Source organism: Seriola aureovittata, chromosome 2, assembly GCF_021018895.1.
Source record: "Seriola aureovittata isolate HTS-2021-v1 ecotype China chromosome 2, ASM2101889v1, whole genome shotgun sequence".
NCBI classification, from domain to species: domain Eukaryota; kingdom Metazoa; phylum Chordata; class Actinopteri; order Carangiformes; family Carangidae; genus Seriola; species Seriola aureovittata.
This window is the reverse complement of record NC_079365.1, coordinates 27,340,113-27,367,500: the sequence shown is the minus strand read 5'-3', so window position 1 is coordinate 27,367,500 and position 27,388 is coordinate 27,340,113. Positions and strand designations below refer to the sequence as shown.

The following is a 27,388-nucleotide window of genomic DNA, read 5'->3' as shown; positions in this document are numbered from 1 at the left end:
CACTTTGCTCTTCACAGAAACATGACCTGTTTTTTTTTTACCTGGCAGTTCCTCCATGCTGTTTGCGGGGCTGAAGTAGTTCTTAAGGGCGCTGTATGCATTCATGGCGACATTGAGGTAGAACTCTGGAGCAAAGGCGAACAAGGAGCCGGTGTTGTCGGCGTGTTCAATGGTGCGAATACAAACGCACAGCAGCCAGTACACATCCAACATCTTCTCCTGTATGGACACACACAGATGGGGAGAGTGAGACGAATCACTGAACGCTTTAGAAATGACAGGAATCAACGAGGCAAACACCAAAACACTGGATCAGGAAGCTGGATCACCTTGGAGTAGATGGTGGCATTGATCCAGGCCAGTCTCCTGCTGAGGTGGTTCAGCTTCTCTGCAAACACCTTCTGGCTTTTCTGGAGCTCCTCCAGGATGTCAGGTCTCTGCGGGAAACAACATGCAGAAAGATGTTTACTCAGCCCGTCACAAATTACTGTCAGGGTGCAATTTTTCAGTTTAACAGGACACCTGTGCCCGGCTCCCACCAGGGCCGAGACACTAACGGAGAGGTAGTGGCGTTAAGCTGTGTACTTGTGTGTGTTTGCGTATCACACCCAACTGCAGCTGCTGTGAAGAAAAGCAGGTTACTGAAGGAAACAGAAAGGTAAAGCTGTGTGGGAAATAACATGTTTGTGCAGGAGCTTTCTTCTCTTAGTGTTGGATTGTTAGTGTGGGGCTACAAACCAAGGTCTTACAGATAAGGAGGCAGGGAAAAGCAGAAGAGAACTACCCAAATCAAGTTCTAGTCAAGGATGAAGGAAGTGAGACAAAGACACACGTAACATTAGCTAGGTAAGAACAGGTGACAATAACTGATGAGGTTTGATGCCGTGGTCAGTGTGTGGTGATAAATCTGATGCAGCACGTTTGTATAGATGTCCCCTCCCTCCTCCCTGCACAGGAATACTTGAAAACACACGTTACATCAGACAAATCATTTCAGCTCCTGGTGACGCTGCTTTTCTTCCGGTCTATTGAATCGAAACCTGTGTGTGGTCTTTCAGTGCGGCGGGACAGACACAGTTTTGGCAAGTCTGTGTGTTCTCCATGACTGTGAGGAGACGGTGCAGACGGAAAAGTATGTGGAAGCTGATTTGACTGTCGGCACAGAGCTCAGCGTGTATCCTCACCTCCCTACGTCACTACAAGAATATTAATATTTGCGGCTGTGAAGATGATATTCCCTTTGATACTGATTGAAATTCATGCTCTGCTGGGTTTCATATTCCACCTGCTTCCTCACTGAGCACCTCCATAGGTCTCCCTCCTATCACTGTGTTAGAGGTATTAATATCATAAATCCACTGAAAGCTCTGACAGGTTAGGAATAACTTGCGGCCTGGCAACTTTCTGAAAACCTCTTTCCACCATCCTAAAAGGAACAGGAAATTTTGGCATCAAAAATATCTAGAGACTCTTCTCTAGTGTGGAGTGCGTTGTTCTAAATCAAAGCAACACAGTGCAGAGTTAATTACAATTATTACAATTTGCATAATGATAGAAGTGGCTGGCTCTGTTGCACACTCACTGCATTATTGTGATAAGACAATGCAATACACAAATACACGTCTGTTTCATAACCAACACCTGGACTCTGCAAAGAACCACCATCTCACCTGTTTTCTTCCCCCGGAGCCCTGCAGATATATTTATTGGTTCACTCTGTACTTGTAAATAAATGACTGCAGAACCGACTCCTCCACTCATGATGCTGTTAAGCTGCTGGTGACACTTGTGCCCCGCATGATGCTAATGAGACAAGCCACTAGAACTGGCTGACAGGAGCGGTGACTGGAGCACAGCCAATTATCTTCGAATGAGCACAGACAAAGCAAAAGATGCGATTGTAACCGGTTCACACAACCATCGGCAAATAGTTTATATAGTGGCTGATACTGAAGAGAAAGGCACTTAACCTTGACAATCCCCAGAGAAATTAAATCATGAAAGAAATGAATGGGAACCATTACTGAGCGTGACTGACCCGTGTGGGGCATCGAGCGATCTTCTCCTCCGTGTCCTTCAGAGCCACGGCGTATTCGTGCACGTCGTCTGACACCACCACCATCTGGAGGGAAACAAGACAAACACTCATGAAGGGCCGACAGATTCTCCTCGTTTGGATCTTTTACCAGCGTTTATTATTTAGCTTTATTTACATGTGACAATGACTAAACTTAAATATGTAGAAAAATGTGCTTGATTTTTTTTTCTGTACCTGTCGACATGAAGTTTCACAATGTTAAGAAAATAAAATACATTTTTATTCAGTTTTATTTCACAACCTTTTGTCATTGAGAGACTTCCTGAACATTTCTTGTGATTCAGAGTCTGTAAAACAAAGTCTTCGGACTCTCTGTTAAACTCTCTTATCACCAGTCGTCTGCTTGCTAACAGAACCACAGCTCTTCTCGTTTAGTTTCAGGAGTTTCTCGACCTTCTTGAGAGACAGTCATGTGTTTACAGAGATTTTAGTGAGAAAACAAACGTGTCAGAAACGAAGACTGCAGAATAAATCTGCAGAATAAACGCCTCCTCCCAACAGTCATGCGGACCAATGATGAGCAATACAGAGGCAGGCACAGAGTATATATTACCTATATCATAAAAAACATAAAACTCACAACACTGAGCGGCACATTTCCAAACAGTGCAATCATCGCACAGCATTACGGCGCTATAAAGCCTGCGACCACCTGCAGCACTTTTGGGTTGTATTTTTAAATTAGAAACAGGACGAGACAATAAGGGAGAGTTCGAGAGGCCGAGCTGTCAGGAAGGACAATCTCTGTTCCAGTAGCAAACAAGAATCTGGGAGGATTACTGGGAGATGAGATGGGAAATAAAAAGGGGTGAAACGATCATGGAAGAATATAGATAGAGCAGGAAGGAGGGAAAGGAGGGACTGACGTAAAAGAAATAATAATTAATTTATCTGGTTGCAAAAATCCTAAGATATTGGTTCGTATTTAATCACCAGAAAGACATTCACATAAAAGAGCATGAATGTCACACACAAACACAAAATGTTTTTCAGCCGGTCTGTTGAGACTCCTCCAGGTGGAGGAATACACTTCTGCCACCTGTGACTACGCCTGTTTTTATTTTATCTAAGAGAGCAACGCCACATTGAGCTTCAACAGCAGTCCAACCAGGCTTCACACGTCCAGGCACCTTTAAATCCTTCCTGTCATGTCCTGCCTCTTAGATCTCCCGGGTCGGGTCTTTCATCTGTTCCACCGAGTCCAGACTCAAGTTCAGGCTTCAGACCAGTGTTTCCAAAATTAGCAGCTTTCTCACTAAACTTGGTGACAAAGGCATCCAGCTGTCTGTCTGATAAAGAGCATTGCTAACATCTGTCAGTGACTCGTTCACCCAAGAGAGCCAGAGCCACATGAGAGCACAATCAGCAGCCAACCACTGAAGACTGTTTACAAGAGTGGAGGAGTTATCATGACTGAGTTTATTCCAGAGTCTGAATCCACAGTCTGTACAACAGCCTCCATGAAACGATTTGAAATTAAAAGGAGGGTTTAAAGCACTGAGGCACTGATGGTAAAGTGAGGATCTTTTCAAAAGTAAAACCACCAACAGTTTTTATTTCTCAGTGAACTTCATAAAAAGATATTTCCCCTCGGTGCACCCGAGACAGTTTTTCAGATATCATTATTTCTGGCCTCACGTCTGTGGTCGTCCATCAACTTTTCAGTCTGAGCAGATATTCTTCAAAAACACTCTGGACCTCGCTGAAACTCAAAACAGCAGCACTTTGGCATCACTGACTCATCTTGATACACACACTAGCTACAACAAATGACCGCTCCGTCTTTTTTTCCACAAACTTGTTTCCAATTCTCATTTTCAAGTCAACAACACTGCTTCCATATAAAAAGGTTTATGGGATTTATATCAGGAGAGCGTGGCGGATGAGACAGCAGCAGCTTCCTTCTGCACTTCAATAATCCCCGAGACAGTTTATGATAAAAGTGACGGCGCTGAAGAATCTAAAGCAGCAGGTGAGGGTCAGAGCAGCAGAGAGTAAGCAGTGGAACAAGGTGGAGAAAGTAAAGATATGATTTACGGAGTAGATGCATGTGACACAGTCAAACAGACTGAGAAATTTACTGTTTCTTTCTTTCTACAGTTGAGTTTTAATCTTTTCTGTCTCTTTTCTTTTCAAACCAGCTTTCCTTCCTGACTAAATGTAAAAGTTTGCTGATTAAACACTGAAATTCTTACAGAAGTAAAAGTCAGAGTTCTCATTGTGCAAAATACCCCAATTCAGAGAGTTATATTTATCATATATTCATGCATTAGTGTGCACATGTAAGCAGGATTTTAATGGTGTCATGGTGGAGCTAATGTGCACAAAATCTATTGGGGAGTTCAATTAAAATCAATGTTCACATATATATATATATATATATATATATACTAATGTATATATAGAAATAGGTCAAGCATTATGAACCTTTGCTCTAACAAATTGATTTAACTAATTGATTTAACTAATTGATTTAACTAATTGAATACTCCTGGCCCATATAATTACCTGGAAACCAACCGGTCACTGCAGCTGGCAGATAAATGTTATATATGTCGCTGTGAAATGTGGGAGTACACGTGTAAAGTGCCTCAAATGGAAAAGAAGAAGTAGCTCAAAATTATATTATAAGTACAGTACTTGTGTTTAAATGTTATTTATGTTATTTAATTGTCACTTTTCAGAATATATAGTATTAAAGGTTCTATTACACAATGTTTACACAGGAATCAGTGATTTACAGCACGTGGCTCTGAGATGTCGTATCTTTAGACTTCTCTTCATCTACTGTAAAATAAATACTTGCTTTCGCACTTGGCTCAAATTCCAGCTCATTACTTATTCAGTAGATGCAGCAGCTGTAAGAAAGAGAATATTTGGAAAGCCTCACTGTTATTGTGACTGAATGTATTCACCACAGTTAGCACGCAGCAGATGACGTAATGACTTCACAGTCACATTTCAGAGTTTATCCAGCCGCAGACACAGCCTCCATGCGAAGGTCACATTCTTACATGTGAATAAAATATGCAGCATTAACCTTTTGTGTTTATATCCTGACAGATGCTCACTTCACATAATATGCTCCTCCAGCCTGGGTTTAAATACAATGCTGTCAAGGAACGAGCAGAGAGACTCATTTTCAGAGGCAGAATCTCTAATTTATGTGAAGCCCCGTGGTACACAATCAAAACACCGGGCCTCACATCCACATTATATCTGCCTGGGCTAAACTACACTGGCTGACCTCACACACTTCATAGGCGGTTTCATCTGAATGTCACAGCCTGCTCAGTAGCGCAGCCACAACCAACTGGCAAACAGCTCGTACAGTGGCAGAGAGTCAGTGAGTGACCTGGTCTTCTGCTTTAACTGCTCGTAAATCGTGATCTCAGTCACAAATACAGACAAACAAAGTGTCCTTAAGGTAATATCACGCAAACAATTTTAATATTTTATGTCTTTGTTGAACACAGCCATTAAACATTCGCAGTGCCGGTGGAAAAAGTAAGCGGACCCTTGGATTTAATAACTCAAACTGTTGTTCTGTGACACCGTGAAGCTCAGCGGCTTCAGCTTAGAGACAAATCACAGCAAAGAGAAAACTCACCTTTCCCAGCTGCTGATGAACGCTCAGGTTGTACATCATCACGATCCCATCAACTATCTCCAACAGGGACTTGTCTGCTATTGCCTGATCGGGCTCCTCCAGCGGTCGCCCCAGCAACAGGCCGTCGTTACCATGGCTTCCCTCGACTTCAGGTAGAACAGAAGAGAAACGAACAAGAAAAAGTTGACAGAAGTTGTAGAGTACTGGTTACACTGCATATGATCCACAACAGGAAGAGGGTCCACTCAACCTCTCAGCAGAGAAGAGCTTCATGCCAAACTCCTCAGATATACAGTACATGTCTCGACAGCAGTTGATGGCAGCTGTTACCATGGATACCAAACTAAAGATCAGACGTAGTTGAATCCACTTTTTTTGTTTACATGATTCGGACAATCAGTCTCTGACTGTCTTATAATATCATGAAGCATTCATCTGATTTTGAAATGTAAAACTAAAATAAAAAGAAATTAAATAATCTTAATGCAAATTTGATATTAGGTTCATAATATCAAATTCTCTTCTTACAGATATCAAAACTTCAAATAAGACACAGAAACCTAAATATCATCTGTTCAGTCAGTGTAATGTTTAGTTACTCACTGTCCTCCTCCGTCCTCTGCTCCACAGCGAGGGTGTGAACCTTCACTTTCTCAGGCTGAGTGAGGGGTCGTCTGGGGGTCATGAGACTGACGGCAGCCGTGCTCAGGAACCGGTTGGCCCGACCCAAAGTGGGAGAGCTCAACCAGCTGGGCCTCGCGAGAGCTCCACCCATCGCTGCTGCACCAAACGGCCTCTGATGTTAAAAACAATGAAATAACACGAACTATCAGGAAGGATAATGAGTCAATATTAAGACGTATAAGACGCTCTCCCTGATCAAATGATAATGTTTATGCCTGAGTTATAATCCTGAAGATTTTTGATTCTTATTCTAATTAGCCTTGTTGGTTGACAGATGTTTACTGGTTTTTGTATGATTTATTATTTGTTGATCATTTTTTTTGCAATTAGAAGAAAGAAGTTGCCTAATGATACAGTACAGACACAAACCTGTGCTGCTCCGCTCTCCTCATCCTCGTCCAGGTCGTCCATAGACGTGGCCTGGATCTCTGCAGGGTCGATGATGATGTTGGCTTTGCTGGCCAGGTCATCTGGTAGATTAAAGAAAAGACATTTATCATATTAAAGCAACGCCTCAGTTTGATTCAAAGTTTTTATTTCCGTGCAAGAGAAGGGAAAGGGAGAATCTGACTTATTCTGAGCCACGATTGCATCATTGCATCAGAAAAACACAAACTGAACATGAAAGAAAAAACATCAAAAGAAGAAGAACAGACAAAACAGTTATCACTTTGATTAGTTCACTGTTCAACTCTTACGTCAAAAATACATCCCTGTTTCCTGTCAGACGTCATGTTCAGTCCTGACACATGAGACAGACCGACAACAGATTTTACTTCATCTGAGTAAAAACCCATTTTCTTGATTTGTTGTTGTCAAGTTCTACTAAACATATCACAAAAGATATTCAGCCTAAGGAGTAAAACAACCAGGACTCTTCCTAGAGCTGGCTGACCAAGAACCTCATGGTCACTCTGGCTGAGCTCCAGAGATCCTGTGTGGAGACATGAGAAACTTCCAGAAGGAAAAACATCACTGCAGCACTATTTATAAAAAAGCTCCTAAAGGACCCTCGGACTGTGAGAAAGGAGAGTCTCTGATCTTGTGAAAACCAAATTGAAGTGTTTGGCCTAAAATCTAAGCATAACTTCTGAGGGAAAACCAGGCACCACTCATCATCTGCTCAATACCATCCCAACGGTGAAGCATGTGATGGCAGCATCAGCTGTGGGAGACAGGTCAGGGTTGAGGGAAAGCTGAACAGATCAAAGTAAAGAGATATCCTTAATGAAAACTGGGCTGAAGGTTCATGTTCCAACAGAACATTGACTCTAAGCACAAACAAGACAACACAGGAGTGACTCTGTAAATGTCCTTGAGTGGCTCAGCCAGGACCCGGACTTGAACCCAAAGGAACATCTCTGGAGACCTTTTTGTGTGACATTTTGTGTCAACTAACGAATCAATGCTACAGCTCTCAAACTATCAATAAAGAAACACCAACGCAAGTACTACTGAGATCCTAAACCACAAACCAAATTCAATCAAAAAGCCAGTAAACCCCCTCTGCTGATAAACCCTGCCTTGTTTATTTCCTTCCTCTCATGTGTACTTTATGCAGATGGAAAGCCTGCCTGGCATTCAATCAAATTGATCAGTGAGCTGATCAATAAATGGGGTCAACCTTAGTTAACAACAGATGACACAACATCATAAGAGCTGCTAGCAGGTGATGAATAGCCCAGTGATTTATAGAGTTAAATGATGGGGGTGTTAATCAAGCCTTGATTAAATGCAGGTAGAGAAGTGCAGGCTGGACACGAATACTGATGAGAGAAGGAAGGAAAAAAATGAGGGACTGAGGGAAAGAGAGAGAAGGAGAGCAGAGAGAGTGGAGAGAGGAGGTGGAGAAAAAATAGAGAAATGATATATCACAAAAAGAGAAAGTGGAGGGGCTGAGAGTGAACGATAAGTGGGAGGAAACAGAGAAGATGACCTGAAGAAATGAAATGACAGTAAAGTGTGTGTACACACACCAACACACTGACAGACACTGACACTCACCGACACACACTGACAGACACCAAAACACTGACACACACCAAAACACTGACACACACCAAAACAAAGACACACACTGACACTCGCTGATACTCACTACCAAGCACCAACAGGCACCAACACATACTACGAAGAATTGACGTCTACTACTTTCTACTAACATGTGTAGACAGAGCAGTAACAGGCCGGTCAGACATGACTATGAGCTGGTGGGTTCATCAGTCTAGAAGAGGGACCAGGTCAAAAAGTCTTCACAAACACCATGTACTCTTCAGAGAAACAATCTCACCACTACAGAGTCATATAAACAGCCTCTGACCCGCTGCTGAGAGCCAGGCTAACTGCTCTCTGATTGAGCAGACCGGTGTCACAACACTGAGTCATGGGGCAGTGAGTATTATTGTCTCACTCTCTTCAAATCATTAGATGATAAGAAAGAAAGTCACACCTCCCCAGAGAATGTGAAAGGTATTGTGTGTCTCTAAAAGCTTCTATTTCTGAATCAGGACAATAATCTTTTTCTATATCAGCAGCAACCAACAGACAACAACTCATAGAGTCACTTGCAAGAGAGTCACAACCAAGTCCTTGACGTAAGGGAGGGGGCTTCTTCATTGTGGACTGCAACTTTTGAGTCAGTAATGAGGAGACTGGACTGTTCCTCATGAAACACTCTATTTAATGACCTCCTAAACTCTGCTGGAGTCACAATACAATGCACATTAACTTTTTGAGGTGCTGGTCACAGCCTGTCAGAGCTTCAGAAGTGTGGTCTGAGTTTTACTGAAGGGCTCTCTTCATGAGGAACAGACCTCTGAACACATCTCAGTGATAATCACATGGAACATTTTAAAAGGTTGTACTTATGTATTTACAATCACACCTGCACATGCTTTTCTTAAATGTGAAAATGTATAATGTATGTCTGTGAATTATCTGTGTGTCCACGTTAATGCCTGTGGATTAATGCATGTCTTACTATGTACAAACTGTATATGTCTATTTTTGTACACAGGTCTCTCTTGAAAAAGAAATCCCAATTTCAATGAGACACACACACAAATAATGCTAGTAGACACGCTTTAAATTTGATCCAAATCACTGCAGACACACTATTCTAACATATCAATACATTATAGATACGTCGCTGCCAGATCTCAGAGGTTATTACCACGTATCTAGACCCTGATCCTTCAAATACCATCCTCAGCTAATCTAAATCAACAGGGAATCTGACTTCAGATCAGTGAAACTTTCCCAGTAGAAAACTTTTAATTGCCTCAAGACACATACTTTCTACATGACAACCAATAATTAAGTAGCTTTTAGCTTGAAATTAGAAGATAAATGAACACCTTTGCAATATTTAACAGGATCACATCTGTGTATGTGACCTAGACAGTCTACAACCATGCTATGATAAATCAGCTGCAACACAAAAAAGACTCAAAACTTCCACAAAGACACACAAAACATCCACACACGACACAACCACTTGCAGTGTCTGGGTCTGGGAGGTTTGGTGGGGTATTTTACTTGTCTATGCCATTGTCATCTAATCCATCCAGGCCAGGCAGATTAGATTAACCAATTAAAAACATCAATCTATTAATTTACATTTTGGCAAAAATCATGTCCATTATGAGCGGATGAGTCTCCTCACAGTCAAATTTATAGCTAACTTTACTGTCTCCGGCAGGCAAGAAAAATATTCGAGACCTTTGTAAATTACATTTCAGACTTTATAATAGCCTCTAAGGGCTTTTCTGAAGGAACTGAACCCAATGCTTTTTAGGACTTTCAGATACCCACACACACACACACACACACACACACACACACAGACTGACAACTCCATCTCTAAAAATATGTTTATGACAGCTTAAATAAACCTGATGGTGAGCAGTCTTTGTTGTCTTCAGCTGTTAAGTTTTTTCTCCATTAAGATGAGTGACGTTTGAAGGACATGTGAAACATCAGCCCCCCTCATCACTAATCTAAATAAAACTGAAGAACGGCTCTACTCTCAGGAAAAATCGAAATGAATGAGCCGCTGCAGCAGATAATTGATTCCAGCCGTCCCACTCAGTCTTCTCTGGCAGTGAATGAACAGCAGATTGCTCGTACAGTGAGTCTGCGGAGGGAATATCAATCCACATTACACACCTGTCTCCCACATCTGCTGACGACAACAAGAAAACTCAGTGCGCACTTCGACAAACACAGCAGAGCTTCTGTATGGAAACATTCACCCAGTGAGGTTTACTGTTTGTATTTTTTCTCAGTTTTAATATTTGTACGGCTTCCGGTCTCCTGGGGAAACCTGACTGCCTCAAGATATTTTTTTTACACTACCAGATCGTTCAGTTAATTAGAACATCAGGGGAAAACCATTTGTTTTGCTCTGTTATGACATGTTAACTGTTGTTATGCACTGCTAGTGTTAGGCTACCTTACAAGTTATTTAGCGCTGCAGTGAACAACTTATTAATGCAAAGGATATGAATGAGTAAATTCCGGTAATTTGAGATTAATGTTTTCATCTGTGCGCTCTTGGTCAGTAGCAGAATTTATTACACATGAATCATTTTGAATAACTTCATCTTAAATATATAATTCAGTGTACAGTGGTTTACTGTAAGCATTTAAGAAGTAATTGAAAATATATTAAAAAAAAAAAAAAAAAAACCTAAACACACAACAAAATAAATGCAAAAACATGAATTTTTCTGAAGGTACTGAATTGTATGTACACACTAAGAACCAGTACATGTCTGTTACTGTGTTTCTAATACACACAAAGCAATTCCTCCCTCTAGTGGAGCTCGGTGAGACCAAGCAGGAAACCCGTCTGCAGGGATCAGTGAGATCAGCTCTCCTCCTGAAGGTCAGAGCCACACATGCCTCTTTTAAAGCTTTAACTCATCTATCAGTCAATGTCAAAAGTTTAACTGCAGGTAAGAGAGGGTGTGTAAAAGCAACCAACCAATCAGAATACAACTACAAACCAACAAACCAACCAACCAACCAAACAATCAGAATACGTCTATACAGCTACTGTTTATATTATGCATGCATGGGATTCATGTTGTAATTGTTTTAATCTGTTGGACAGAAAATCGTTTTAAGTCCTTTGCAGCTTTTATATTGTTTAACTACCGAAATCCTTTTTAAAATTCATACCAACAACGTACCAACCTTTGAGTGTTTTCTTTAAGTGGGAGAGGAGCCCCCCCAGTCTCTGCAGGTCAAAGTAGTCCACCTTCCCGTTGTAGAAGAGTTGGGGAGGGACATAGGCCTCTGGAAAAAGAGGAGATAGCAGAGAAGAGTAGGAGGTAAGATAAGTGATTTGTAAAGAACCAAAGCAGTGTGTTTGTTTGGGACAAACAGGACAGAGGTGATGGCGGGAGAGCGAAGAGAAAGATCAGAGGGGTGACATGAGGGGGAAGGAGGGAAATTCAAAGTGCAGATATAAACAGAAAAAGGCAGAAGGGCAATGAGCAGAACATAAAACAGAGGCCAAGAGGTGGAGATAATGGGTGTCAGGGGAGCGAGGGCAGAGCAGAGAGAGCGAGCACATTAACAACCTTCATTATCATCCAAGAGCAGAAAATGTACAAAGAGCTTCATCGACCTCGTCCTTATTTTCAGTGATTATAAGACCGTCCCCAGAGGGGAGGAGCAGACATGAGGAAAACGCAAACAGAAAGGGCGCGCGCACACACACACACACACACACACACACTTAATCTGTATACATGCACAACAGGCAGTTATGGATTTTATGGCAATATCCCCCATTAAAACGCCCTGGTCTTCACAGAGGGGATAAAGGACTAATGTGTGTCGCAGGAAGAAGCTTTGAGAAGAAGAGGCTGTTACTGAGGAGGGTTTAACTTTATCCGTTAGACATTAATACAGGCACGTACTGTCTTTGTTTAAAACACAGTCTGGTTAAAGTGAATGAACTTACTTCCTTAGTATGTTGCATTTAAAACACAAGTGCACCAAGTGCACATATTGGACAGATGATAATTTTCTTTCTTCGTCTACATTATTTCTTTGACTGAGAAATTACAGTAGCTATGAAAAGTATTCACCTACCTACTGGGGAAGTTTACAAAATAGATTTGATCAACATTAAAAGGCCCTTTACAAAGTAATCTAAATTAATTACAAAGACGAAAGGCAAAATATATGCTAGCATAAGTATGCACCACCTACTAAATCATCAGTGGTCAGTTTCACACTTGTGCACCACATTAATAAAGCCGAGCGCTGCTCTGTGTTGTACCTTCACTGCTGACGCTGCCTGGACTCTTCCTGTTCCCTTCGTCCCAGCACGCTCTCACAGCCGTGATGAGGCGGTGGAGGAAACACACCATGTACTCCGGAGGACACAGAGCTGTCGGGTGCTGCGGACACACACAAAACACACACTTTTATCTTCATGGAGAAAAACTAAAACAAAAACTGAAGCTGGAATAGTTTAAAAAAAACTCCCATCACCTCATCACTTGACATTTACCTCACAGGTGCTGTTACATTTAATCGTCCAGAGCTGAGCAGCGTTTACTCCTCTGGGCTGGTTTATTAAAAGTCAGTGTGAACAAGAACCGGACCAGCACTCAAAGACAATAGATCTGTTTTTTTACTGGTCCAGACCAACTGAACTGAAGCAACAGGTGTGAACGAGACCTCAGGGACAGACGAGCTGAATTATTACAAACATGATCAGGGTGGAAATTAAATATCAGTTTCCATCACTGATTAATCTGCCTGTTATTTCTGAGATTAATTATTGGTCTATAAAATTTCTGTTGAAGTCCTCAAACATCTTGCTTTGTCCAAAACCCAAACAGATTCACTTTACTGTTTATTCAATAACAGAATAATCAGAAGAAAAAAAAAAATCACATTTCAGAAGAATTAATCAACTAAATCATTTCAGTTCTAAACATATTTGATGCAAATAAATCAAACATAAAAAAATCAACAATCTAGCCTGTTCCATAGCCTTTGTTACCTCCCACCTTGATTGACAGATACTGTGTTTTAAAATACACTGGAGTACCTGTCAGTCAAGATGAGACTGACCCGTTTGTGCTTTATAACATCCAAATAAAAGCTGCCTACGGTTTCCTCTCTGCTGCTGAACTTGTGCTCACCCCTCTGTTGCTGGCGTTTTCCTGGAGGAATTTTCTGAACTTGTTGAGGAAAATGTAGCGAGAGGCTTCTCCCTGAAAGACACACAGAGAAAACTGATCAGATAATAGAGATGATATCGTCAAAGAACGTCCCCATAGGCTGTACGCAGACAGAAACAACACACACAGCACACACTATGTGACTACTGAGCTAAAGGGAGTTTGTCATAGACTGTGAGACTGTTTCCTGTGCTGCTGCAGTGTCTGTCTGATCTTGAACATGAATTACACAAACTAACCACTGATGACGAGGTAAAAATGATCAAACACAGCCAAAAAAGAAACAACATCTTAGAAGAGGGCAGTTGTAGAATAAGTTTGAGATGCAAAGATCAACGTGGTAGAAGATAAATTATAAAAAGAGTCTATAAAGGAACATGTTTAGCCTTTGCCTTAGAGGCCAGAATACAGAAAAGAACCGTAACTCATCTCACACTTAAAGTCAACTGCACTGGCTCTGCTGTTACGACCTTTCAACTGACACGAACTGAATTTAAAACCCAGATATCAAACTGAATCCACTGGTTTTATCTAAACTGGGGACGACGTAAGTCAAACATGATCCATCTGTAACATGCGAGTTATCGTGACACCTGAGAATATGACAGAGAGGTTAGTGTTTGTCTGATTTAAATAATTAATGGAGTCACCTCCACTGTCCCACACTTGTAACATGCAGACAGCTCTCCTCTCAGTGTGCAGACACATGTATTCCTCCTGCTGCTGTGTGATGACTACAGCTATTTAATAAATTCAAAGTAAACTCAAACAGGAAACAGAAAACAGAGCAAAACCTCAACAACACACAACAGTTGTACAGTCTTTAGTTCACAAACACACACAGAATCTTATTTTTTCATGAAAAATTAATAAAAAAATCCCAGGAAACATCTGGATCTCAGTTTCTGCACACTCTCCCATGTTGCCCATTTATCACTGTATTGTTTAAGACTAACTGCACACAGATAATCTGGTGACATTCTGTGGAGCAACAATGCGTCGTGTGTGTGGAAGTATGGAGCTACTCTTACTCACAATATGAAGCGCACATACCGTTGTTTTGTCTTTGTTATTGAGCAGCAACCTCAGGATCTGAACCTGCAACTCTTCCACCACTACAGCAGAGCAGAGGAGATGACACACACACACACACAACATTAGTTCTGTTATTGTTGAGACACACATGTGGCTGGTTTACAGTTTTTACTTTCACAACATGAACTGGCAGCAGCTCCTATAAAATATAAATAACTCATACACTTTGCAGATTAGATTGTGTAGAAGATGTACAATAAAAGTAGAAGTTGACACAGTTGAATATAAGAGAAATGTGAAGACGTCTGACCTTCAATCCTCTTTTTGAGTCTTTGACAGCCTCGCTCATACGCTCGACGCCTCAGACGTTCATCTGCACTCTCATCTTTGGGCTCACGCTCATCTTTACCCTGTGTGGAAGAAAGAGGTCACCACATCCCCAAACAATCAATCAGTCAATAAACTGTGAAGCTAAACACATTTCCCATAACATAAGTTAACAGGCGGTGTAGCTGAAAGCAGTTTTACCTCCTTGTCAAAGTGCGTGGGCCACCAGGTGGTCGGGATGAGCTCCTCGAGCCCCGCCTCCTTCACTCTCAGAGGAGTCTTGATGTAAAAAAACACAACTGAACGCAGAACATCAAACGTAAACCTGCGTTAAGGAGACAACTGTCTAAAACGCTTCTTTCGAGGTAACTCACTGTATGTTTAAAAATTCACCTCATGTATATGAACAGTACTGACTGCATGATTTAAAAAATTTGCGGTCAGAGCAACTTGAGGATAAACTGCAAAACCAATCAAAGTATTTCCACCTTAACTGTGGATTGAAGAGACGGCAGAGTGAAGCAACACAAGGATATAAGACATTGTTGAGCAGGTATTTTCTGGACTTCTCATGATGCAGGATGGCCGTGGTCAGACGCAGATAGTGGATCTGAAAACACAGGAACAAAACAAGTGAGTAGTGTTATCAATGAGACATGCTGTTGAGGTTTGATGGATATTATCTCCCTTGTTTAAACAAGTACTTAAATGACCTGTGAGCTTCAGGTTTTAGGGGAAAGTTTGATTTGGTTTTTGTATCATTAGGATTATCTTTGATTGATAAACAGACAAAAGCCCAACAACAGCTGTGCCTGTGCATTAAACTGATCTCCATTTAGGATTTCAGTGACATGATAATCACAATCTGGGAGCCCAAACCCAAAGTAGGTCACAGGTCCAGGATCAAGCCAGAGCACAGAACAGAGGTATGGTCCCGTACCTCAGCTCTGGCTCATCTATATGTCCTACCTGGAAGCCCAGGTCTGGTATGATGGGAGAGAAGCGGTAGGCCCTCAGCAAGGACATCATCAGCTGCTTCAGGCACTCGTTCACTTCATAGTCCTAGAGGCAGACAGACAGACAAAAGGAGGAGCAGGGTGAATACATTGAGCAGCTGGATCCAGGCGAAGACTTTATTGTCACCGATTAAACTCATATTAAACGCAGAGAAACGCAGATGAAGTCAGAAAAACTGAGACACTGACACCCAAAAGTGACGGTATGTTTTACATTATTTGTCTGTATTTGTTACCAGAACAGACACTTTAGATGAGATGCAGCAACTTCACATGCACTTTAGTAACCAGGTTACTGAATCAGCATTCTCCAGGAAAAACATCAGCAAACCGGGGCTTAAAAACTGTTCATGGTGTGGAGATGATTCTTTAAAGAAAAACACATAGACTGAGTTGCGCCAACAGTTACGACTGCATTATGTTACACTTTGCGTGCGTGTTTACCTCCATCAGCAGCCAGAAGAGATCCAGAAGTTGCTGTATAAGCGGATGTTCATCCACCGAACCTCCTCCCTCCAGAATCCCCAACAGGAAGTTCATCAGCACATCCTCCACCAGGTAGACTTTACACTGCAGAGACATTATTAATAACATTAATATAAATAAAGTGGAGACACAATAATTGTCTCACCATCAACACTACACTGGAGATACATGTTGTGATCTCTGACAGTGTCATGCTTGATACGACCAACAGATGGCACAAGAGGACAGAAATCAGTAAAGACTCCTCTGCTGTTTCAGACAACTGTCAGTGAAATAAACTGTCCAGAGACTACTATATAAACCCCTGTTCCTCCACAAGTATTGTGTTACCTATGCCAACAAACTAATTCAATGTCAAACTACCAATAGAAATTCAGTTGTTTCACCATGAGCGGAGCAAAGTGGTTGAAGATGTGAGCCAGAGTGACGAGGACTGTGGGTTCTCCTTGAAGCCTCCACACTGCACAGTCCTTCTCCACCAGCCTCTCCTCCTGCAGCGTGGACACAAAGAAAACAACTTCAAAAACACAGGATGCACAAAACTCATGTACTCACACTCATGTACGTGACTTCACCTTCTACAGGAACGAAAAACAACACAGACAGAGACAAGAGGCCGTTGATTAAAAACAACAAGACATTAACTGGCTTCCATTCCAGGAAAAGCCGGCTGTTGTTCTCTGTAAACAAACAACCAAGGACAAAACTGAAATTACAGTTTGATTAATGTGAAAGAGTAATTATTTGTTTCAGAGCTAATTCAATTTTGGCTAATCAATTACACACAAACCAAACAAGCAGAAAGCGTGAAGTCAGCGAGACTGTGATCAAATAAAACCACAAACCCAGAACAGAATATGGTGGAGAATAAAAGTTTAGCTGAGGAAACGGCTCCTGTTCCCACCTGTGTGTCGATGGCAGTGGAGAGGACGTTCTTGATGTAGCCCAGCAGTTTGTGAGCTTTCATCAGGTCTGCAGCTGGGGGGTTCTGCAGGGGCAGGTAGCCGTCCACGGGGTATGTGAATCACACTCAGGTTAAAGACAAATACCGCACTTAGAAACAAGAGACAGCCGTGGTGCAGCGGGGACAAAATAAGATTAGTCCTGAGAATCTCCTTCGTACGTTACCAGTTTCTGGAAACACGCATCAGTGCCTGTGTGTCTCTCTGTGTGGTGTTAACTCCTGTGGATTGTGTGAATTGTTAACTTTGACGGTTAGATATTTATCTATACTATTTATTTCAACGGTTGTAGAGAAGCCAGTGGGGATCCAGAGGGTTAGGAAGCTGCATTCGTTTTGTTTTATGATTTGGCGCCACCCGCTGCCCCTTCCCATCCTTCCTGATCTCCTCACTGAGTTCTTTTTCTGTGGTTTTTAGTTAATGACCAGAGAGTTTGACATTTGGTATTTTTAATTTTCGGTTACCTGAACAATAAATGGCTTTGCTTGCCAAATCACATCTGCATCTGTTGCTTCCTTTATCCCTAGACACCTGCTGGGTTGTATGGAGGTCATGAAGTGTTCAACATCAAATGAATAAAAAAAGAAAGAAATAATCTTGAATAAATTATATAAAAAATATGTAAATGAAAAAATAAAAACCTATTAAAACTAACATCTTTATTTCAATCTTATTTTATCATAATTTTTTTTATTTCAATGAAAACTGTCTTTAATTCGAGTTCATTTTTATTTAATTTACTTCAAAAGGCCTTTTTTTAAAAGCCAGTGTCTCAATGAAACATTTTATTATAAAAACAAAAATGATCAAATTAATTTGCCCTGTGTGAACATGGTCCAAAACAGAAATACAGAAATAAAACAAAAAGGAATAAAAAAGAAAGAAAGTATTGAGCATAAGATTGTCACCTGAGGACTGAAAAAGGATATCGGAGCGGTCTGCTGCCAAAGTTGAAAGCCACCGACTCTTTAAAGGAGAGGCTGATGGCAGGAAAGTATGCGACACCTGGACCCGTCTTAATGTTGGTGAACGCTGTGCCCAGAGACTGGCCATTCCTGAGGACATCAACACACAGCATGAAGATACACGGAGGATAACAGCCATCATGTAAAAACTACATGACTGTAAATGATTTAATCATTCAAAACAACGTCCTGTTCTCTGGTCCGACAAAGTTTTTATTGTAGGATGGAAATACACACAGTTATTATATTAAACATTGTTCATCCACCGTTCACCATTTCTCTGATTTTGTTTTTTTAACTGACGAGTTTCTATGAAACTGCAAGAGGGGGTGAATGAACTGTACGTTGTTTTTTTCCTCTTTTTCTTTCTTCTATTCCTGTATTTTATTGTCTCAATTTATTATAGTTTCTTTTTTCCTCCAATTACATGTCAGTCAATAGCGATAATGTGTTTGTGCCGTTCTATGTCAGTGATGTAAAAACTGATTTAAAGAAACAGTTTGACACTTTGATACTCTCCTTTATTTTCTCCCTGAAAGTCAGATGTTCAAACTGATCCCGATCTCATGTCTGTGTAATAAATATGAAGCCACAACCAGCAGCTGCTTAGCTTAGCTTAGCATAAAGACTGGAAACAGGGGGAAACAGTTAGCCTGGGTCTGTCCAGCCTATAAATTTATCAAAATGTCAAACCATTTTTACTTACTTTTTTTATGTTGGCCACAAAATAAAAAATATAACTGGGTCAGTTACTTACAGGCAGAATGTGATGGTTCCCTCGTCCAGGTCTATCAGACAGCTGACGATGTCTCCTGCCGCCCACGACTGAGGGAAAATAAACAGCTGTCAGCCTCGCCATCGAGGTGTATTTACAGAATATAAATTATAAATCTCCAATGAATGGCTGCTCACCTTTCCGTAGTTAGTGGTGGTCACGTTCCACTTTCTCACTCTGTTTCCATCGTACGCGTATGAATCAGGTGTGTCGCCCACACCCTCCTGAGAGGAGAACACACAAAAAGATAGTTTCATCTTCTGTACAGTTACACACACTCACACTCTGTGTTTCATGTCAAACAGAACTCAAGTTACTGATTGGTAATACTCAAAAATATGAAAGTATTTATGCTCTAACACCTGAAGAATGAATGGATGATGTGAACATGAGAATAATGGATAGTTGTAGTAATTGTGGCCATGTGATCTGTGTGTGTGTGTGTGTGTGTGTGTGTGTGTGTGTGTGTGTGTACCTCCTGGTTGAAGCGACAGTTGAGAGTACACCACCCGATCTGCATGAGACCCTGGGAGGAGATCAGCACCTCGTACGCCCACTTCCCTGCAGAGAAAATCAAGACATTTGATTGGAAAAAAAAAATAACACCATTAGTGATTTCACATCTAATAACATTTAATTAAAGAATTATTTCAGTAATATTTGTGGTGTGTAGCAGTGATTCCCCACAGCTCAGTCCAGTTCTGGATGTTATTAAACTCTGTTCAGATTCTAACCCTGATATAGAGTTCATGTGTTCAGTTTACAGACACAGCATGAGACAGCAGACTGCATAATATGCCAGTGTTGTCTTAAAAAAAAACTCTGTTCCCTTTTCTCAAACATAAAAACCATTATATTAGATAAGACACTGCACTCTCAACAGCTCAGCATGAGGCATCATATGTTGTTATTTTTATTAGCACAAGGCCGTCACATGTTATCATCTTTTAGGTTTAAGCGATTACACGAAAACTGTTTCTGTTTGTATCCTCTAATGGAATAAACTGGGACACTGCGGACGTTTCATTGTTTTACCTTTATAAACACATGTGGTGGCTCTGATGGAGCTGAAGTTGCTGTGGCCAATGACCTGAAATCATAAAGAAAAAAAACAGGGGGAGAGGGCATCTTTAATTGCAGTGGTTACCAATTTATTATACTGCCATATAAAAGTGCTGGAATCACAGTCGGTCGAGTGTTACTCTACTTTTTGGGGTTGAAATGATGAATGTATGACACCATCTTACCCCTAACAGGTCATCGTCGACAAACAGAAGTCCTTCAAAACCGCTGGTGTGATCCAGGACGACTGGCTGAGGACCCAGACGACCTTCAGTAGCCTGATCTGCAGACACAGAGAGATCCAACGATTGATAAGTATTAGTACAATCTAAGGCAGAAACAATGTTTTTCTCATCCACTAACTGAGCATTTAAGTTTGTATGAATCTAAAAACAGCTTCATGTTTCAGTGTGTTCAGGGAAAAATTTGCTTTTGGCAAATGATGACATAAGCTGCCCAGTGAAGGTGGGGCCTGAGGTTCCGGCTGAATCCCGGCTGCAACACGGCTGCAACACGGCTGCATCGTGGTTCCAATGAGTGTCTGTTCTTCAGCTCACGCATTTATAATGTAGTTTGTAAAGTTGTTTCACTGACATCTTTCATGTTTTACAGCATTAATTCACACTGGCAGCTGAGTTAGATGGTAACAGATGCTTTGTGGCTGCACATTAACTTTCTCTGTCATCGCACATTTTAAATGTCAGTGCTGTCATTAACCATGGATTTATTTTCATTCTGATGCTGCGATCATTAGATAATGATGGTATTTGCAGCTCAGCAGCTGCTGGTCAACTTGGCATTTATGAGCCGTGATCAGATCTCGTCCTGGTTCAGTGTCTTGAAAACAGGCACGAAAAAATGTGTAAATGAGAACAACTGTGTGTTGAATTGAGCTGATGAAAACGCAGTGAGGTGATGACAGCTTTCACTGCCGCAGTGCTGGGTTCAGTCTCCTGCTCTAAGAACTTTATTTCGTCTCTAACTGTCTCTGATCAATCACTGTAAATGTCAACACAGACTCACAGCATCTGTCATTAACCTGTATTTATGTTCACTGTGACAGACAACACTGTGATCACGAAATACAGATGTTATCAGCTGATGTTGCTGTGATGAAATTTTGTTGTTTTAACTGAAAAGACATTGAAGAAGAAGAAGAGATTTAACTGTTTAATGTCATTCAGGTGTGTCACTGTGGACAGAGCGCACCTGGAGACTCTGTCAGTGTGGATGCTGTTTTCAAACAAAAAGCTGTTTTAAAAATCGCACAGCGTAACGTAGACGTAGTCTCAGTCTGTACCGGCAGAAGAGAAGGAAACACAAACTGCCAACACCGTGTGGACTGTGTCTGTGGGTGCACCTTTACCTCTGCTCTCCTCAGTGGGCTCTCCCTCAGACAGAAGTCTCTCCAGGTGAGCACCAAGATCCTGGAAACCGAGAGGCTTCCTGTACAAGAAGACAAAGAGGAGGAGAAACAGAATAAATGCACAGTAGGGAGTAGAGAGGAGTAGAAGGAGTTTTGTTATGTTCTCCATGTTGCTGATTATATTTTCTCTAATTCTCTTCATTTTTCAGGACAACAAATGAATATGCGAGTATGGACATTGATGTGTGTTTAATAAGTTATTATTTTATTGACGGTTACTGTGACAACGAATCATGATAGTGATTTCAGGAGATATCACCCAGCCTCAGGACAGAGGCTACTGTAGGCTGAGACCGATCCAGGACTTTGGGTCTCTATAAAACTTTTTTTTAATTGTTTTGGATCTTTCAGAGAGTAGCTCCATGCAACACGTACTGTAAATAAACCAGGACCAAAAAAAAACATCATACATTTAAATGGAAATGAACACATATCACTTCTTTGGCAAGAGTTTGAACTTATCAAACTGCAAAAGTAAAATTTAGGATTTACATACAAGATAAAAACCTAAGAATAAAGGGAGGTCTGGGAAGCCGGTTCAGACTTGATCCTGGAGACCTGCAGCACAGAAACGGGTGAATACACCTGCTGACGTGTCTGCAGAATTAAGAACACTTGTCTGGACATTAAAACCACAAGAATAAAGCTTATATTGATTTTTATCTTGACTGCACTTGTCACTTACTGAATTCTCCTCATGGTTTTCTGATATGTAAAGCTTCTGCTGCAGGAAATTAATTTGATGTTCCTAAATCTCATCATTATTAAATCTTCATGTTTCAGATTCTGAGCCAACAAAGGGCCGACAGGTTTCAGGTTTGTGTTCACATATTTATTTAGACAGAAATGATGGCGTTTGATGGTTGAAGTCAGAAGCTGACAGTAACTCCTGCTGCAGCACCTTCACATCCAGACTGCAGCAATACTGTGTGAACACAGGTTTAACACCAGATAAATATGGATCCAGATTGAGTGTGACTTGCCTTATTTTTACACATGAGCTGTGTTGTGTGGCCTGCAAGAGCTTTTCAAACGTCATCACCACCATGTGAAACTCATCCTGCTGCCAGAGTTCACCCCTAATCCTCACAAAGAGCCAAACCAGTCCTAACTGTAAGGGTTAACTGAGAAGAAGTGTGTGAGTGTGTGTGTGTGTGTGTGTGTGTGTGTGTGTGTGTGTCTATGTATAGAGCTGCTGAGAGTAACATGAATCTGTGTGGCTTAAGGGAAGAAGCCAGTGGCAGCAGGTCACTGAAACACAAGTCCAGGTCACGGTACAAGACACACACTCATATACACACAGTCCGAATTTTACCAGCTGTGACTGAGTTTTTATCTGTTGCGCAAGACCTCAACCTGTCAAAAGAAAAACAAGTTGTGAAACCCAACAGCTCACGGATTCCACAAGAAGCATTGGAAGATTCTGCTCCATGTTGACATGAACACATCACATCCTCTCTGTCAGCTGCACATTCATGCTGCCAATCTCCTGTTCTACCACATCCCAAAGGTGTTCTACTGGATTCAGATCAGTGAACTTCACTGAACTCACTGTCATGTTAATGAAACCAGTTTAGAGACGACTTTTGCTTTGTGACATGGAGCATTATCCTGCTTGAAGTAGCCATTAGAAGATGGTGCACTGTGGCCATAAAGGGATGCACATGGTCAGCAACAACTCAGATAGACTGTGGCATTCAAACCATGAGTGACTGGTATAAAGGACCAAAGTGTGCCAAGGAAACTTTCCCCACACCATTACACCACCACCACCAGCCTTGACTGTTGACACAAGGCAGGTTGGGTCCATTGATTCATGCTGTTGATGCCAAATTCTGACCGTACCGTCTGCTGCCTCAGCAGAAATCCAGATTCATCAGACCAGGCTGGATTTTTCCAGTTTTCAGTGGCCTGTGTCCACTGCAGCTTCATATTTCTGCTGTTGTAACTCATCCCCCTCAAGGTTGGATGTGTTTATTCTGATGCTTTTCTGCTCACCACAGTTGTAAAGAGTGGTTATCTGAGTCACCGTAGCCTTTCTGTCAGCTCCAACAAGTCTGGCCATTCTCCTCTAACCTCTCTCATCAACACAGAGCTGCTGCTCACTGGGTGTTTTCTGTTTTTGGCTCCATAACTGAAGGATTTTATGAACTGCACTGCTGCCACATTATTGGCTGGTTGGGTAATTGCACAAAATAAAGTGCTTGATGAGGCTATGTTACCATGGTAATAGTTTCAACAACATCAGTGACAGCATCTCAGTCCAGTTCAGGCTCAACTGAAGTCCTCCATAAGAAAATAACAAATTAATGTGGAAACCAAATTTCATGACAATCCATCCCGTAATTCTCAACACATTTCAATTTAAAATCAAGAAGCATTTTTTCCCTAGTGTCTATTGTTTTATAGACTAAAGCAGTAATCAAAAATACAGTGGACAGATTAACCCATAATAAAATGAATCGTCAGTTACAGTAGTAAATGAGACTCCAATGTAATGTGGGTGCTAACAGACTAAAGCAAGGATGAGCAAACCACAATGTTACCTGAGGGAGGCCACTGCAGGTCCTTGTTTGTCAGAAGGAAACACATGATACAGGTAGTCACTCAGTAGCTTCTCATTCACTATACCTGACAGAGGGACAAAGACAATGATCAGTTTTGAAAAAGCTGTGTTGTAAATCAGCAAATACAACAGAATTATTTTATGAAACATGACATGAGAAATTCTATTATTTTTAATTTAATGCAGTTAATATCTTCAGTTGTGTTTGCAGTTTTCTGGTAAAATAAAAGAGGTTTTCACAACTGTATGACAATCAGTCAATAAAAATGAATACTGTAATTTTTATGTGTGAGGTGTACATGCAATGCTCCACCAGCAGGTCATACCTGTAGCTTTGGGTTTGTCTGTGTCTGAAGACAGTCTGTAGTTTCGGCGGGTCAGAGCGGTGCCTCCTCCTTTAGAGCTCATTCTGGCTGGAGTCAGCTGCACCCACACACTGCTTATAGACAGGAATACACTCAGGGATTCATGTACTTTTACTGCATGCAGCTGAAAATACTTCTGTGCCTTTACTGAAGTTACTTCTACTGCAGGCATTTTCACTGCAGATACTTTTATAGCAGGTACATCTGCTGCAAGTACTTTTTACTGCAGATGCATTTACTGCAGATACTTTTACTGCAGGTTCTGTATGAACCACTCCTCACGGTAACATTATGAGTGAACCAGTGAAACCACAGTTTAGCGTTAGCTCACTGTAACCAGTGACACCCTGCTCTATGCGTTTACATAAAAACCTTTCGGGTTTAACTGGAACCCTTCCCCCGGACCCTCTGTGGGTCGAGGCCGGCTGAACCGGACCCCTTCGCCCCGACAGCCTCTGTCCTCGCCCGGCTGCTCTGCTCTCTCTCAGACAGGTCAGCGTTAGCTGGTGGCTAACAGCAGCAGCTAGCAGCTAAATGGACTCGACGTTAGCACCTACCGCTGCCGTCAGGTTAAACGAACCGGACCTCCAGCAGTGGTCCGTCAGTGAGGCTAACGTTCGGGCTGACAGTTGAGATATGTCCTGTTGCTGTCCAGGGGAAAAGGCTAATTTGTACCACAACAGTCCTCTCTGTCAACACCTCTCGCGCTACGGAGAGACAGTTGGTCCAAAATACAATTCTTGGCAAAACGCGAAGCAAAAATGACGCTCAAGTTTGGGAGGTCGAGAGTGATAATGGCACATGGACGATGACATTTAGCATCGTATTCTCTGTTTTTGCACTATATGTACCTGTGAAAATGATAATACACATGTAGTGAAAGTGTTAAGACTGTTTCCTGATTTGTGAAACCTTTTTATTGTTTTTTGTTTTCTATTTATTAAAACAGAAAAAGAACAATTCCACAGCTTTTATCAATCGAGGCCACATCATGATACCACGTCTAGCTTAAAACACTAAGTATAAGGTTAGACTTGTCAAACCTGGGCTTAAAATGCACTCTGGACTCTGGAGTCCATTTAAAGGCGGGTTCATATTTGTGAAGATGTATAGAACATATGACAGCCTTTACACTTCCCCAAAATCCCTTCAATGAAGAAAACATGGAAGAAACCTCAGGAAGAGCAACAGAGGAAACTTAATACAGTAAAATTACAATATGGAAAATAGGAATTACAATATTATAGGAAGTAATAACCCTAACCCTAACCAACCATGGAGAAAGACACACTAGAAATAAAAACACCAGGAAACCATAATCACAGAGGAAGAGCTGGTGTCAACACACAGAAACTGGGACGGATACTACTCCAGTGACAGCAGATGTTTGCCCCAGGTCCCCAAAACAGGTTCATCTGGTCATGAGTATAAGTATACTTTTAATTTTTTTTGTTTTTAGAGATCAGAGCTGATTGTGAAGCAACAGTGCGGTCAGAAAAATAGAAAAGGTGTAAATGTCAGAGCAAGAAACATGAGATTCGAGAGAGGACCTGAGAGGCAGACATATAAATGAGCAACAGTCTGAAGTTTAACTCCATCTTGTGGTCGTTCTGTGTCACTACAGATGATCTGTTCAGAGAAGGTGAAGCCAGTCTGCAGACTTCAGGTTCACACATGCTGAGTCAGTCAATATGGAGACTTAAAAGTCACCGTTAGATGTGGAATCATTTATAACAGATGCTGAGGCTCAGCTCTTTCAGAAATGACACTGAGGACATGATTAATCTCAGCAGTGCACGTACCTGTTCTTTCAGAAATGCTTGTGACTAACATACTTTTTACCTCTTGCCGTGAGGTTTATTTATTTATTTATTTTTGTTCATGATGTAAACTCAGAACTCTTGTAAAAGATAGCTCATATACACATTGTAAAGAACAACAGAGAGAACAGACACTCAGACGCAGAGAAATACTCAGAAGACGCTGAAAAGTTCAACGAGCTAAGTCTTTACTGGGTAGGAAGTTGGTCATACAGTCCCAAACTATGGACTCAAACACAAGGAGAATGTTGGAAAGCGGTGAAAACACAGAGACCTTATTTCTTGGGTCACTGATCATGGTGCCATAGGCCCATTGATGTAGTCCATAATTTGATTTTGGAGTCAACTTCTTATAAATGTTGCATAAAAATATCTGTTTGTTTAGTCTCTCTCCACATTAAATACTGAACACAACAACAACAACAACAAGAATTTTAACTATCTCCAATATTTGTTTTACTGGATGTATCTAATGCGAAATTCTAAAAGGAAATTTAATGTACTTTATTACTCAGAAAAACTATGTCACCAGTTAATCAGATTTTATACCAGTTGAATTCTCTGTCAGGAGAAGCCTGTGGGTGCAGAGTCACATTTCATAGGAAATTTCTCATGTATTTATTCATACTTGTTCATTTGTTCTACATCATATTTATGTCTCCAAGGAATTTATTCTGCTGTCAGGTGAATCCAGAGGCTCTCAGAGAGGGACAGCAACAGTTATCAGTTGTTTTTTTACATGATTTGTCAAAATTGTCTTTGAAAAGGAAACAGAGGCGTAAATAAGATTAACAGGCAACATATTAAACAGAACAAAGTTGGGGAATATTCATAGATTCATATTCATAAATGCACAGCTTCAGTTGTTTTACAATTTGGTAGAGGTGAAAGTGCGTTATATGCAGTGCATCAATTAATTCAAAATAAAAAAATAAAATGTCTTCCCGCTTGTAACGAATGTGACATGATGAAAGCCATGTGGA

General features: G+C 41.2%; 1 protein-coding gene across 2 annotated transcripts in view; it reads right to left on the bottom strand.

Annotated features, from left to right (window-relative positions):
- Positions 1 to 25,378, bottom strand: part of LOC130176231 (E3 ubiquitin-protein ligase RNF123) — a 122,142-nt gene extending 96,764 nt beyond the window's left edge. The window contains exons 1-27 of one of the 2 annotated variants that reach the window (XM_056387191.1): positions 25,143 to 25,378; positions 24,547 to 24,659; positions 24,201 to 24,285; positions 21,595 to 21,674; positions 20,414 to 20,511; positions 20,202 to 20,256; positions 19,642 to 19,727; positions 19,304 to 19,390; positions 19,149 to 19,216; positions 18,356 to 18,481; positions 17,369 to 17,483; positions 16,851 to 16,955; positions 16,423 to 16,548; positions 15,932 to 16,024; positions 15,499 to 15,572; positions 15,164 to 15,281; positions 14,946 to 15,045; positions 14,654 to 14,715; positions 13,562 to 13,633; positions 12,688 to 12,808; positions 11,592 to 11,693; positions 6,762 to 6,862; positions 6,312 to 6,504; positions 5,709 to 5,854; positions 2,039 to 2,122; positions 330 to 437; positions 42 to 219 (exon numbers count right to left, since the gene is read on the bottom strand). In XM_056387191.1, the coding sequence (XP_056243166.1) occupies positions 42 to 219; positions 330 to 437; positions 2,039 to 2,122; positions 5,709 to 5,854; positions 6,312 to 6,504; positions 6,762 to 6,862; positions 11,592 to 11,693; positions 12,688 to 12,808; positions 13,562 to 13,633; positions 14,654 to 14,715; positions 14,946 to 15,045; positions 15,164 to 15,281; positions 15,499 to 15,572; positions 15,932 to 16,024; positions 16,423 to 16,548; positions 16,851 to 16,955; positions 17,369 to 17,483; positions 18,356 to 18,481; positions 19,149 to 19,216; positions 19,304 to 19,390; positions 19,642 to 19,727; positions 20,202 to 20,256; positions 20,414 to 20,511; positions 21,595 to 21,674; positions 24,201 to 24,285; positions 24,547 to 24,628 (2,665 nt within the window). In that variant the 5' untranslated portion in view covers positions 24,629 to 24,659; positions 25,143 to 25,378. The remainder of the gene's footprint in view (positions 1 to 41; positions 220 to 329; positions 438 to 2,038; positions 2,123 to 5,708; positions 5,855 to 6,311; positions 6,505 to 6,761; positions 6,863 to 11,591; positions 11,694 to 12,687; positions 12,809 to 13,561; positions 13,634 to 14,653; positions 14,716 to 14,945; positions 15,046 to 15,163; positions 15,282 to 15,498; positions 15,573 to 15,931; positions 16,025 to 16,422; positions 16,549 to 16,850; positions 16,956 to 17,368; positions 17,484 to 18,355; positions 18,482 to 19,148; positions 19,217 to 19,303; positions 19,391 to 19,641; positions 19,728 to 20,201; positions 20,257 to 20,413; positions 20,512 to 21,594; positions 21,675 to 24,200; positions 24,286 to 24,546; positions 24,660 to 25,142) is intronic. The other variant, XM_056387185.1, reaches the window with a different exon arrangement.
- Positions 25,379 to 27,388: the final 2,010 nt, after the last annotated feature.